At 39.4% G+C, this 13,304-nt stretch overlaps 1 protein-coding gene across 1 annotated transcript; it reads right to left on the bottom strand.

The window, feature by feature from the left end:
- Positions 1-263: 263 nt before the first annotated feature.
- LOC114358956 (proton-coupled amino acid transporter-like protein pathetic) lies at positions 264-13,069 on the bottom strand. The gene is made up of 16 exons (XM_028313149.1): positions 12,918-13,069; positions 8,891-8,956; positions 8,285-8,305; positions 8,151-8,192; positions 7,852-7,869; positions 7,611-7,649; positions 7,292-7,312; positions 7,148-7,189; positions 6,537-6,634; positions 5,556-5,700; positions 4,721-4,851; positions 3,658-3,902; positions 2,742-2,942; positions 2,487-2,592; positions 1,921-2,137; positions 264-485 (listed from the first exon to the last, which is right to left on the bottom strand). The coding sequence occupies exons 1-16, from the start codon at positions 12,930-12,932 to the stop codon at positions 276-278; spliced, it is 1,617 nt and encodes a 538-aa protein (XP_028168950.1). The 5' UTR covers positions 12,933-13,069; the 3' UTR covers positions 264-275.
- Between the last annotated feature and the right edge of the window lie 235 nt (positions 13,070-13,304).

Genomic DNA, 13,304 nt, shown 5'->3' with positions numbered 1-13,304 from the left:
CCAGTAGTTTCGGAGCCTATTCAGTACAAACAAACTATCAAATCTTTCCTCTTTATAATATTAATATTATATGATTATAGATAATCGTTTTACAGTTAATGGTAGGGCGGCACTATTGGTGGTGCAAAAGGGATTAAAAAATACCCTTTGCACCACCAGTGGTGCAGGCCGGTGGTGCAAAGGGTACAAAAGGAAGCTTACTAAACTTTATTTGACGTTAAATAAAACAATTTAATAACATAAAACAAAGTTTATTAAAAGATTTCTAAATTATTCTACTTTTTCGTAAAGAACACCTCTGTGATCAGCTCTTTCACATTGGTATAGGTACCGACACAGCACAGCGCGATGCCGAAAAGTAAGATGATGATGAACTTGATCAGCCGCCACTTCATGAAGCCCAACCCTGGCTCCTCCCAGTCGATGCTGAGTTCGATGAAGGCAGGGAAGATAAAGCCCATGTTGGAAAGGCAGAATGAGCCTAACTGTTGAAAGAAGATACATTATTACAACGTTCATAGACTACTTGTCTCCACTACAGGAGCAAGACTCTCTAATTATATATTTGTTTTAAAGATTATTAGTAATTTGTTATTTCACAAATTACTAATACTGCTAACACTCCCGTTAGCCCCTCGTACTAAGCTATACCTTAATTCTTTAGAAATTTCCCTAAATGTAAACAAATATGGCCAACTGACAATAAAACATTTTTAATCTGTGCCCTAGTGAGACGACAAAACCTCTCGTTAATCGCGGATTGAAATTATTGTAGTATAGCCTGACCAGGAACATAAAAACCCTCGCCATGTTGCGGAAAACTAATGGTACTAATTTCTTTTAATGGCAACAGTAACTGAAAACGTCATTGACANTGATAACGTTGACACAAACATCATTTACCACTATTTAGGTCGATTTAGGTATAAGAATAGGAAATAAGATACCGCGCAAGCACTCTTTAATTTAACGGCTGCTCAAGACGATTTGACAGTTGTTTGAGTAATGCTTATCGTTGAATGGCGTTTCAGTATGCGAAAATTCATTTGAGAGGCGTTTGAGTGCAACTTAATTTGAGAGGTGCTTAAAAATTGAGAACTGCTCAGATATTGTTTTGAGTATGCGAAATGTAAGTTTAGGAGCTGCTTAACTATTTGAGAAGCCGTCAAATATTTAAATGGCGTTTCAGTATTCGGCCGTAATTGAAATAAAATCGATTAAATTTACCGATTATTGTCTATGACTTACAGGTTACAACACTGATGTGTCAGAGACAACATGGAGATAACACATAATTTTAAACTTCAAGTCAATTTGACAAGTCTCACAAATTTTCATCTTTCACATAATTTTGCTAAAATAATTTGTTTAAAGATCCAAACTTGTATAATCGTGAGAATAAAGTTGGTTTCATGGGCTTGTGAAATAATGTGTATGATATTATGAACACGTAAGTGATTATGGTGTAATTGTGTGCAGAAGTGTTTGTTTACATTTAAGGAAATTTCTAAAGAATTAAGGTATAAATATGCTTGTATCACGAGTTAGCTCACCACAATAGTCGAGCGGCGGCGGGGACCGAACCCGCGTTCCCCGGATCTCGAGTCTGCCAGTCCGACCACTTCACCGTTCGGCTATTGTGGCTTCAATTTCTTATTTACCAGAGGCAAATGGAAGATTTTGAGGAGGTGCTATAAAACTTGACTATAGAGATTCTACTGTCAGTAGAGACCTCTGGAATAAGTGTCCGGTGTAAGAGGAAATCTAGCGTATTGTCAGTTTGTCAGTGTTTTAAGAGTGCAAGAGTGCTGAATTTATAAGCATGTCCTTATCACTTAGCGAACTGATTTGCACTTCAATGCATAGTAGAGAGACTCGCTATTTCTTTAAGGCCTACAGCAAGCTACAAGTTCTACGTACCACTCCCATGAACTTGGACACATTAGGGAAGGTGACAGCAATGAGCGTGATGCCCAGCACAAAGATCGCACGGTACACCCTCTCCCATAGCCAATACTTCTCAGCCGGGTGCCTCTTCTTCAAGTAGTACCACACGAGCTCGAAAGGGACCCAGAAGTTCAGTGCAAACGTCACGTAGATCATGAGCGCCATGAACACCTTCAGGATTATGGGGAAGCTGAAGAAGAAATTAAACAGTTTGTATAAATGTGCCTATCATAAAATCAGACGCCATTCGTTTGTTCGTTTCAGCCAAATGACGTCCACTGCTGGACAAAGGCCTCCCCCAAGAATTTTCATAACGACTGGTCCTGCGCTGCCCGCATCCATGTATGTACTTCTCGTGATCTTCACCAGGTTGTCAGTCCACCTAGTGGACCTTACCATAAGTGGGATTGGAATTGAAGTCGCCAGCCATTCGATGACGATTGCATCAGCTCTTACTCTGGACTTCTAAGGAGATATTTTGTAAGCTCATGGGTGGACTAGTATTAATATTTTACATGTAGGCTGAAATGAAAACTCACATTTCCATTGGAAAATTGACAGTGACAGGGGACTTGGAATTTTCACCAAAACCCCAATAGCCGAAGAAGCCAACGGTCATCACCATGGCTACCACAATGGACATTCCTGGAGAGAAAAGGAGTATACAGTTTGTCTTAATAATTCTTGGAAAGAGTACAAAAAATACATAGATACTCTGATACTCTGGGACTAGAGGCGCAGTGTAACTATTGGGCAACTAAAAGTCGGTGGCCTGCGCATAAGCTTAAAGTTACCTCCAGCCAGCACGATAGGGAATTTCCTTGGCTCCTGCATGCTGTTCTCGATGGCCAGGGTCACGCCCACACCCTCCATGCTGAAGACACAGACGCCCATGAACTCGAACAACCCTGGCACTGTGCCGAATATCTTGAAGTCCAACGGGCTCTTGGTGTGGAATCTTACACCATAGTAGATGGTTGCTATGGCCACGATCACTGCAAAAGAGAATTGTTTGTACACGGGACTATTCCCACCTCTCGTTCCCACCGCTGCAACTCCTGTGTAGCCAGGATCTACAGCTTGACCGCCAATAACCCAACCAGTGAAGGTCAAGTTTGTCCCCGGGGAAAGTTAAACTGTCATTGGACCCGCAACGGAATTAATCAGAAGAACATACGAGTTCGAAGTTAAAGTTCGACTTCCCTCTAGTGCAAAGCGGATTGTTTGTACAGAGAGAAAACAGTAACTAGTCTTATTTAGTGGAGACAGGTACTATTTTGCAGCAAATTCGTGTAAAAGCTTTGTGCTGTTCACGGACGAGTTAAACGATAGTTTTAAAAGCCTGTATTCCACCAAGGCGGAGCGGAGAATGGTCGGGCTATCTATTTTGTTCTTATATCAAAACCTGATAGGTTATTCAAAAGCACTTCTTCACTCTGCTTCGCTTTGATGCAAAACAGGCCTTAGGCCCAGAACACACGGTGAAACGCAATTGCAACGAAAATGCAACTTCTAGTTACTTTTGAGTTGCATCTAAGTTTCTGCCATAGCGTCCGTTGAGAGACCACACATGACGCGACCAGTTTGAAACTTTCAGTTTCAGTTTCATTCATCAGAATCATCAGAAAGTTGCAATTTCGTTGCAGTTGCGTTTCACCGTCTGTTCTGGGCCTTACTCTAACCTGAATCGTCATAAATAACAATACATACCGATGAATACATCAGCAACAATCGAGAAAGGCGCCAGATACTTCAGAGTGGTGATCATGCAGATGAGTATGCAAGGGATTAGCAAACAGATGATGTAGACCCGAATGCTGGGGTAGGAACCACTGCCTTCATTGGTGACGCTGTCGGTGTTCTCGACCAGCTGCTTGATGGTGCGAGAAATGACCACCTGGTAGACGCAGCACGAGCCGAACAGATCGATCGTGATCGTTGCGTCCACGCAGTATCTGAAATCATGGTTTTTCAACAGGTCAATGTCAATTCGTTTAAAAACTTCTCGTGCCTCTAGTTCGTACAACTTTCGTCTTCGAATCGTTTGCGTATGCGACAAAATTCAATACCCAGCCTTCGAATTCAACGGTAAAGAAAGAAAGAAAGAAATAGATTTTATTGATCACAGTAAGCACAAATTATAAACAATAACAACACAAACAGAATATAGAAAATAATGGGCCACTGTGTCAATAGGCTCTCCCGCTCAGTATTTATCATGACATGCTCGTAAGAGTATGTCAAGAAACTGGTCTTCCGCGATAACGTGACGATCTCGATTGTCAAAATCAGTTTCGTGCTGCCATTTCTCATGACATACTAAGTTCACTTTGTGTCACGTTCACAGGGGCGCTGTTTAAGTTTTCGTACTAATTCGTTTGATGGCAATTCGAATACGCAAACGATGCGAAGTCGAAAGTTTTTCGTGCTATAGATAGTTGTATCCTGCAGTATGTTCCTGTTCACAATTTTTCGACAGTTTACAATCTCTCGGTTCTAATCTAACGGTTTTTACGATCTTACGGTGACATATCCAACTAAAATTTACAGTCTGATGTGCATACACATATATGTATACACTGGTGTCTTATCTGGCCGTAATAAGAGCTACTTTGCAAGTCGTCGTTTCAGCCGAAAGACGTCCACTGCTGGACAAAGGCCTCCCCCAAGGATTTCCACAAAGACCGGTCCTGCGCCGCTTGCATCCAGGTACTTCCCGCGACCTTCACCAGATCGTTGGTTTGCAAGTAAAATGTACAATTTATAGAAGTACCGAAAGCACTTGGCGCATTTCTTCCATTTCGGCCAAGGCCCGACCTCGAGGGACGCTTGGGCCAAGTCTGGGAACGTCATCTTCGGGACCTGAACGCGACCATACATCCTCTGGGCGGATTTAGCGAGAATCTGTTGAAGATAGATACAAATTTCTACATCAACAATAGAGTGAGAGCTAGCTTTTTCTTTGGATTTAGCGAGAACCTTTTAAAGTATAGAGTGAGGATTATAATTATCTACGATTCTAGGTGATGCATTGTGAGAGCCAAAATGGCTGAAATAAATAAATTGCACCTATCCTATTACCAGAAAAATGTGAAACGGTGAGCATGAGTGATCTGTTTTAATGGTTTTATTTACAACTAGCTGACCCGGCGAACTTTGTTCCGCCTTAATGGCAATAAATAAGCAGACTTTTTTTTATTTCGAACCGGATAAAAAGTATCCTATGTCCTTCTCCTGGCTCTAAACTACCTCCCTGACAATTTTCAGCTAAATCGGTTCAGCCGTTCTTGAGTTATAAGTGGAGTAACTAACACGACTTTCTTTTATATATTTACAAATATGTATTTTGTGTTCAGTGAGCGCGCTTTAAGTGCCAAGTGAGTTGTCGTTATGTACAACTCGCTTTAAACCCGATGACATCTTGAAACCTGCTTACGGGAATAGGTCTCCACGGAATCCACGATAAAGCAATGGAACTAAACTAAAACACCCACGTTATATTGATAATTATGCCAATTTTGCTCTCGACATTGGCAGAAGTAAACCTCCCAGAGACATTTGGTTGCGATACTTGCCATTAAACAAAAAAAAAGAAGTATCAAACATACCAGCATGCAGTAGCTGACAGCAAATCCTAGAAACACGTTGAGGACCAATGCAGTCCAAAGCCCGCAGGTCTTGTACGACTCGTGGATGGCCACTATGCCCCCACCTAGGCAGCTCTTCACCAGGTGACCGATGGACTCTAACACACTGGAATAAGGTTGAAAATTAGCTTGACCAGTGGCCTAATTCACGTATTCTGACAGTCAAGATCTCGCTGACGTTCAGAAGTCCGAAGTCCAATTGAAAAACAGTTCTAAATCCGTATTCACAAGGGTCATTCCGATAGAACGATTACTCGATAGGATCGCAACTCAGCGATTTGTTGTTGTTGAAGTTTTGTTACGTGAATAAGGCTACTGGGCTGTGTGTGACAGAAGAAGATAGAACGAGCTCGCTTCAAAGTAACTAATCGGCTATATCACACTGGAATTAGGGTGAAGATTCGCTTAGCCAGGGCTGCACTGAAGTACTTCAAGTCTTCACGACAGAAGAAAATAGAATGTCGTGAATGGCCATTATGCCTTCAACCAGGCAGCTCTTCACCAGGTGGCCGATGGACTCTAACACACTGGAATAAAGTTGAAAATTAGCTTGACCAGGGCTGTGATAGAAGAAGATACATAGAACGAGCTCCCAAGTGACTGATGAGCTCTATCATACTGGAAAAAGGTTGAAATTAAATACGTGTTATGGATGTAAATACTTCTTAATCAGCTAGGCCTAGTATTCATCTAATAATAATAATAACAAAATCAGGCATGTAACTTGACTATTCGCGCCACAGTGACCAAAAAAGTGCATAAGCACAGAAATTTAAAACATTATAAATCGAAAACTATCAAAAACTGCGGAACATACATGGGGGTGATTTGGATAGCCCTAGTGATGCTCTCCCTCTGGGCTTCGGCTTGACACTACTTTTTGGGACATCCTGTATAAACGGACCTTTAAAGGAGGCTTTATTATTGAGATTTTGTACTTACTTGCATTTACGTCCCTCGCCTCTAGCGCCGATAAAGTCATAGGTCTTCGCAGCCTCCCATGTATTTTTGACTTCAAACTTGTCGATAACTTCCGTTGGCTAAAAGGATAGATTTTATTCACATAAGTCCCTTTGGCCCCATGCCCACCCACAAGGTGGACCGACGACCTCATAAAGGTAGCAGGAAGTCGCTGGATACAGGCCGCTGCCAACCGGCCATTGTGGTAATCATTGGAAAGGCCTATGTTCAGCAGTGGACGTCCTATGCCTGAAAATTATGATGACGACCCATCATTTCAGCCACATAACATCCACTGCTGAACATAGGCCTCCCCCAATGATTTCCAAATTGATCGGTTGGTGGCGGCCTGCATCCAGCTCCTTCTTGCTACATTTATGAGGTCGTCAGTCCATCCTATGATGCCACAGATTGTATGTTATCAAGTAATACATAATAATATGTTACCAATAATTACTGTAGTCATAGTGAATACGTGTATGACTTTCACATAAGTATTCTCATATTTTAGATAATGGCCTTCCATTATCTAAAATTAGGCCCTTAATTTCACGATTTTTTATTTAAGTAAATTACATATAATTTTTACTTACGCCGCCATGTCTTGGTCTATCGCGGATTGATAATCCCAAACTCTGTAAGCAAACGATTTTCATTCATTTCATAAAACTTAAACTAAAATAATTTCAAATTTCAAATAAAACATACAAAAGTGAAATAACCAGACTGAAACTTACCTCAACACTTCGTTGGTCGACCTGAAATATAACGAACGCAAGTGAGAAAAGAACAAAAGAAAATAATATAAAAAAGTCAAGTATTAGAATATTTAACTCATAAAAAGATTTTTAAACTAAATTTTTAAAAAGAGTGACTGTAACAGTATTACATTTTATTTCGTTTCTAAACACAATCCTCATTGAATTTTTACAGCTAATTTAAGTAGGTACTTTTATGGAAAAGTTGTTCCACAGCCACAGCCGAATTAGTTGAAAGTGTTACTACTCAATAGAAATATTAATTGCATATAAATGATATAGTGAAATAAGTACTTACTACAACATTACGTGATGATGCACTTGACACCCGAGAACTCTATGTAAAGAAAAAATAAATAGTATTTTATATTATGTTTGAAAGGCGTTTATAGTATTCAATGTAATTAATTACTGAAAAAACTGCGATGAATTAGTTAAACTGTTGTTGCAAGCTAAAAATTCCTACATAACAATTGATTTATAAATATTTTTTTAACGTGAGTAGTTAACTCTTTAAAAAAATTTTTTTTATTACTTACGTGAGTACTTCTTCGATCCTGAAAGTTGTAAATAAAAAAGGTTAAATTTAGAATACTTGGTAGATGGTAGAGGCTTACGCCCGTATTCACAAACGATGCTTGCTTAAGTGAAGCAGCAAATAGAACGCACAGCGTTGAATAGAGCTCTGTAATTGGTTCGTGTGTCACCCTGTGCGTCCACGCGCACTGTGAGACCTCATAGAAATGTTTGTGAATACGGGCGTTATTTAGTTTGATATCAATTGGAAAATTAGAATATCTTATTAATTACCTTTTAATGTTATTAATTAAATACTTACTGGAGTTCTTCTGGTAGATTCATGGCTAGGGACTCCAGAGGCCTATACATACAGATTTAATTAGTAAAAAAATACATATTTTTATGTTAACTAATTTTAATTTATTATGAGTATAAAGAGATTAAACTACTCACTTGAACAGGACTCCCTGCAGGCTGAAAATCAATAAAGATTAAATAATTTCTTGAAATGATCCTTCTGTTATGACTCCTAGATTATGCTGTGATTCAAAGTCAAAGTTAAAGCTTTTATTCAAAAGCACTTTGGTCCTTTCCAGGGCGATTATACACGTCCCAAATATAGCTTGTCCTACCACCACTTCGGGACAACATACATATTATGGGCTGGTGCTGTGAAATTGCGGAAGAAACTCAGTCACCTTTGGTTGGTTGTGATCTCAGTGTAATGAAGGATGGGTTACGGGACTATTCCCACCTCTCGTTCGCACCGCTGCAACTCCTGTGTAGCCAGGATCTACAGCTTGACCGCCAATAAAAACCCGACCATTGAAGGTTAAGTTTGTCCCGGGGGAAAGTTAAACTGTCATTGGACCCGCACCGAAATTAATCAGAAGAACATAGGAGTTTGAAGTTAGGTTCAACTCTCCCTCCATTGCAAAGCAGATGATAGGTGACAAAAGGTTTTGTAAACTTTAAGATAAGACCCCGGGTACATTGTACATTACGACAGAAATCTAATTTTTTTCTGATACCGTACTTATGCGTCAGCAGGATACTCACTGGAGTGCTGTTAGGTTGTATTGTATCCCGGCTGGGCTCGCGACTTGGGTTTTGACTTGGTCCTCTCTATTTCGAAGAAAAAAGCAACGTCAATAAATCTATTTTGACCAATTAGTAAAAAAGGAAGCGATTTGAAAATTTAATTAATTAGGTACTTCTATCTAGTTTTCGATTCGATAGAGTCTACATAGGTAAAGGTAGCAGGAAGGCCTCAGTGGGCCTACTCCGAATCAAATCAAATCAAATCAAATCAAATCAGTTTATTTGCGTGAAAAGTGGTCTACAAGTTCTTACAATATTAAAAAGTCCGCACAGTCCACCAGAAGCTGGNCGAATATTGCACTTAACCTTTTGATTAGACCATTGTGCGCTATTTGATCTTCCTATTCCAACCGCTCCAGATCCCCCCAGGTAGCAGCAGCCTATCTAGGTCTCTACAGGCCATCTGCAGCGACCCTGGTGATTGGAGAATTTGAGCCTGTTGATCTGCTACGCTTCTGCACTCCTTGTGCACGTGCTGTGGTTTTTCTTCTGCCTCCATGCATCTTCTGCACATCAGGCTGTCTGTACAGCTATACTGTGTAGGTGTTTGTTTAACATACCTGTTATTACACTTAGGACCTTGCGGATGTTGTCCCTGTTAAGTCTTATGAGTCTTTAACTTTTTCGATTTAATATCCACAACTGCATCCTTTGTTTGCCTACATCTTTCACAATCTTTCCATTCTGTGTGGTGTTATTTTTCTATTTTGGAGCGCAGCCAGGTCTTGATCTGTGCTTATGGTATCGGCATTATAATTGTTCCGGACCAAATACCGTCGTGTACGCTCCCCTTCTGGCCAGTTCATCTGCTGCGTCGTTGCCCAAGGAGTTACTGTGTCCTTTGATCCACTTCAGGAGTACAGGGTAACGCCGTTTGCATCTGCAATGACTTAGGAGCGCGTCATGGCATTCCAATATAAGTATTATAATGTATAGCCTGACCAGGAACATAAAAACCCTGGCATAGTGGCGCGTCAATTGCATTTGATAGTGCAACACTGAGTACAGTCGTACCTGTGTTAAATTAATAGGCTAACTTTATGTATCAGGATTCAGGATTACGGGCTTATTTGATATTTTCATAAATTAACGAAAAAATATTATTATAGGTAACCTGATTTAAATAAAGCTAGTAGAATTTATTTTATTATTCATCAATAATCAAATTCAGAACTTGAATATTCAACTGCAATGTCTGCTCATGAACGCTTCAAACTCGGTACTTCTTTCCCAATCCCATAAAATTCAACACTTAGAAAGTGACAAAAAATTTTAAAATAGGTAGTTGAAACAAACCACAGCTAATTTTCATAGTGGACTGTACTATACGATAAACATGTCAGTCAATTTGACAACCTTTGTCGGAATATATACAGGGTGTTAGGTAAATGGGTATATGAGCCGACACTAGCCCATGTTAACATGGTCATATAAATGGTATGGTGAAGTCAGAAAATCGATATCTTCATTTTAATAATTTTATTTTTCATACAAATCGGATTTAAAAAAAATATTTTGTATGAAAATTAAAAAAATTAAAATGATGATATCAAATTTCTGACTTCACCATACCATTTATATGCCCATGTTAACATGGGCTAGTGTCGGCTCATATACCCATTTACCTAACACCCTGTATATAAAAGAAAGTCGTGTTAGTTACTCCACTTATAACTCAAGAACGGCTGAACCGATTTAGCTGAAAATTGTCAGGGAGGTAGTTTAGAGCCAGGAGAAGGACATAGGATATCCCGTTCGAAATAAAAAAAAAGTCTGCTTATTTATTGCCATTAGGGCGGAACAAAGTTCGCCGGGTCAGCTAGTATTATTATAATTTTATTTTACACTTTTTAGTAGTAGACTAAGAGCTGGTGAACGCCAGATCTACGTCATTTTATAAATGCTGAAAGTTTGTCAGCGTATGCTGCCAATATAGGATAGAATGTTGGTGAATCATGAAGTTTGGGTCATCGTGGCTTTGGCAGCTATCTTAAAAACTGTCTGGCACGGAGTTGGAACTGTCAAAACTGTCTGGCTGATGTGGAAACTACTTTTAATTATTGCCCTAATATTTTATATTAAAATCATCTTTTATTTTATGGTATAAAGTAAGCCTAACTTTTACGGTAGCTTTTTCTGTATGTTTAATACTGTAATTCTACTTACGATATATATTTTTTTTCTTTCCTCTTATTATCTACGATCGGCCATCCATAGCCATAATTAGATGTGTTCTAGGAGCGGATTATTTGACTGGTATTCCATTGAATAGCAAAGTCCATCACTGGTAAAAGCTCTACTTTCTCTCGCTGAGCTCGAGGATGTGCCATCTCTTGAGGCGCTTTGTATCTTCGTCCATTAGCAAGTTCTTGGCCAGCGCGTTGCTATGTCTGTCGAGGCTCTGTCTGAACTTTTTGCTGTAGTTGCTCACTTCCTCCTTTACAGTCGGCATCTCAAGGTATTAGTGTATTTCTGCGTTTCTCACAAACCAGTGGGCGCTGGAGACTGTTCTCAACATACATCAGGTGTCTCAGGCAGGTCTGCTGTATATGGAGTATAGGACAGGTCCGAGCACTGATCCTTGCGGTACTGAGGCTCTGATTTCACACAGCTTGGAGAATTCTTCTTCATATTTTACTTGAAACCTTCTTTGTTCCAGGTAGGATTTTAGGATCATGTAGATTGACTTCGGTAGTAGGGTTTTTAGTTTGTATAGTAGACCCTTGCGCCAAACTTTGTCGAATGCCTGTTGTATGTCTAGGAATACAGCAGAGCAGTATTCTTTTTTCTCAAGTGATTGCCTGATTTTTTGGACCACTCTGTGCACTTGCTCAACAGTAGCATGTTTCTCCCGAAACCCAAACTGGTGATCCGGTATGATCCTATTCTCTTCCAATATATGGTAGATATCTTCCAGACTTCCTACTTACGATATACCATAAAATCAGATTTTTATGTATAATATTTGGGCAATGATTAGAAGTTGTTTCGACATCAGCCACACAGTTTTGACAGATCCAACTCCTTGCCAGACAGTTTTTTTAGGATAGCTGCCAAAGCCATGATGACCCAAACTTCATAATCCACCAACATTCTAAGCTATATTGGGAGCATACGCTGACAAACTTTCAGCTTTTATAAAATGACGGTCTGGTGTTCACTAGCTCTTCTATATACAGTGTGTCCGGGCTTGTAGTGATCAAACTTTAAGGGCGTAATCTATGGACAATTTTATCGATGAAAATACTTCAAATTTGGGGCTTGACCCATTTCTCGCAAAATCACGAGGATTTAAGTTTTTATTTTTTNCCTCTTATCCCATAAGAATTACATTTTTTTATAAGAATATCGTGTGACACAAAATCAAAGGCCTTGCTCATATCAAAGAACACGGTGGTTACAGGTATCCGAAAAACGCAATTCGAAGTTCGTATATTTCCATCCCTCTGACACAAAGAGAGGTGCCAACATGAGCAACAGTGACAAATAACCGAAACTACGTGTGTTTGGGAGTAGTCCTGCAGGCCGCTACCTACCAACTGATCAATGGAAATCATTGGAGGAGGCCTATGTTCAGCAGTGGACGTCCTATGGCTGAAATGATGATGATGGATGAAAGAGTACATGCTGTGGAAATCTTTGGGGGCGGCCTTTGCCTATCCGTGTCTTTTAGTTCAAACGAATAGTCTAACTAAATTTAACCCTTTATATGGCAGTGGGAATAGAGTTCCCACCATATTTTGAACCTTATGCCCTTGTCTGAAAGCCAAAAAAATGGTACATTTGGACTTGTTCAAATTCAAATTCGTTTATATCTATAACTTAGCCTAGTTCAGTTACAAGTTGTTGGAGCTTCATGTTTTAAGCAACAGATGTTGCTTGTGTTATGCCTATCAAAGGCTTAAATACTCAGTCAGTGTTTTCAACGCCCTTCTAGAATCGACCTATTCTGCTTCAATTCAAAGATTTTTTTATAGTAACTTACCGGAGTATTCACCATCCTCCAAGAACTATTCTAATGCTTGAAGAAATTCAACATCAATTTGTACAGCATGTAGAAAAACAGAAACATTTCACAAAAACGACACACAAATTCAGTATCAAAATTATTCTCTTTGTCAAACTGTCAGTACGAATAAAAAGAGTCGTGACAAGTTATTCTTCTAAAATTAATAAAATGTCATAATTTATCTTCTCTATGAGCAGGTAAACCTTCTTTTTAACTTTCTTTAGAAAGAAGAATGTAATATTTTTGTATTAACTTTTTTTTTCAGAATTGGTATCGGTATCGGTACCGAATTTACAAAAATTGAGCAAGTTTTTAGATAAACTGGATTTTATTTTGTAATTGTTTGTTGGGTAGTTACCCTAT

The sequence above is a fragment of the Ostrinia furnacalis genome, unplaced genomic scaffold, assembly GCF_004193835.3.
Source record: "Ostrinia furnacalis isolate ACB-3 unplaced genomic scaffold, ASM419383v2 OfSCF4153, whole genome shotgun sequence".
In the NCBI taxonomy this organism is placed as follows: Eukaryota; Metazoa; Arthropoda; class Insecta; order Lepidoptera; family Crambidae; genus Ostrinia; species Ostrinia furnacalis.
Note: the sequence above shows the minus strand (reverse complement) of the source record. Positions and strands in the feature narration are given on the sequence as shown.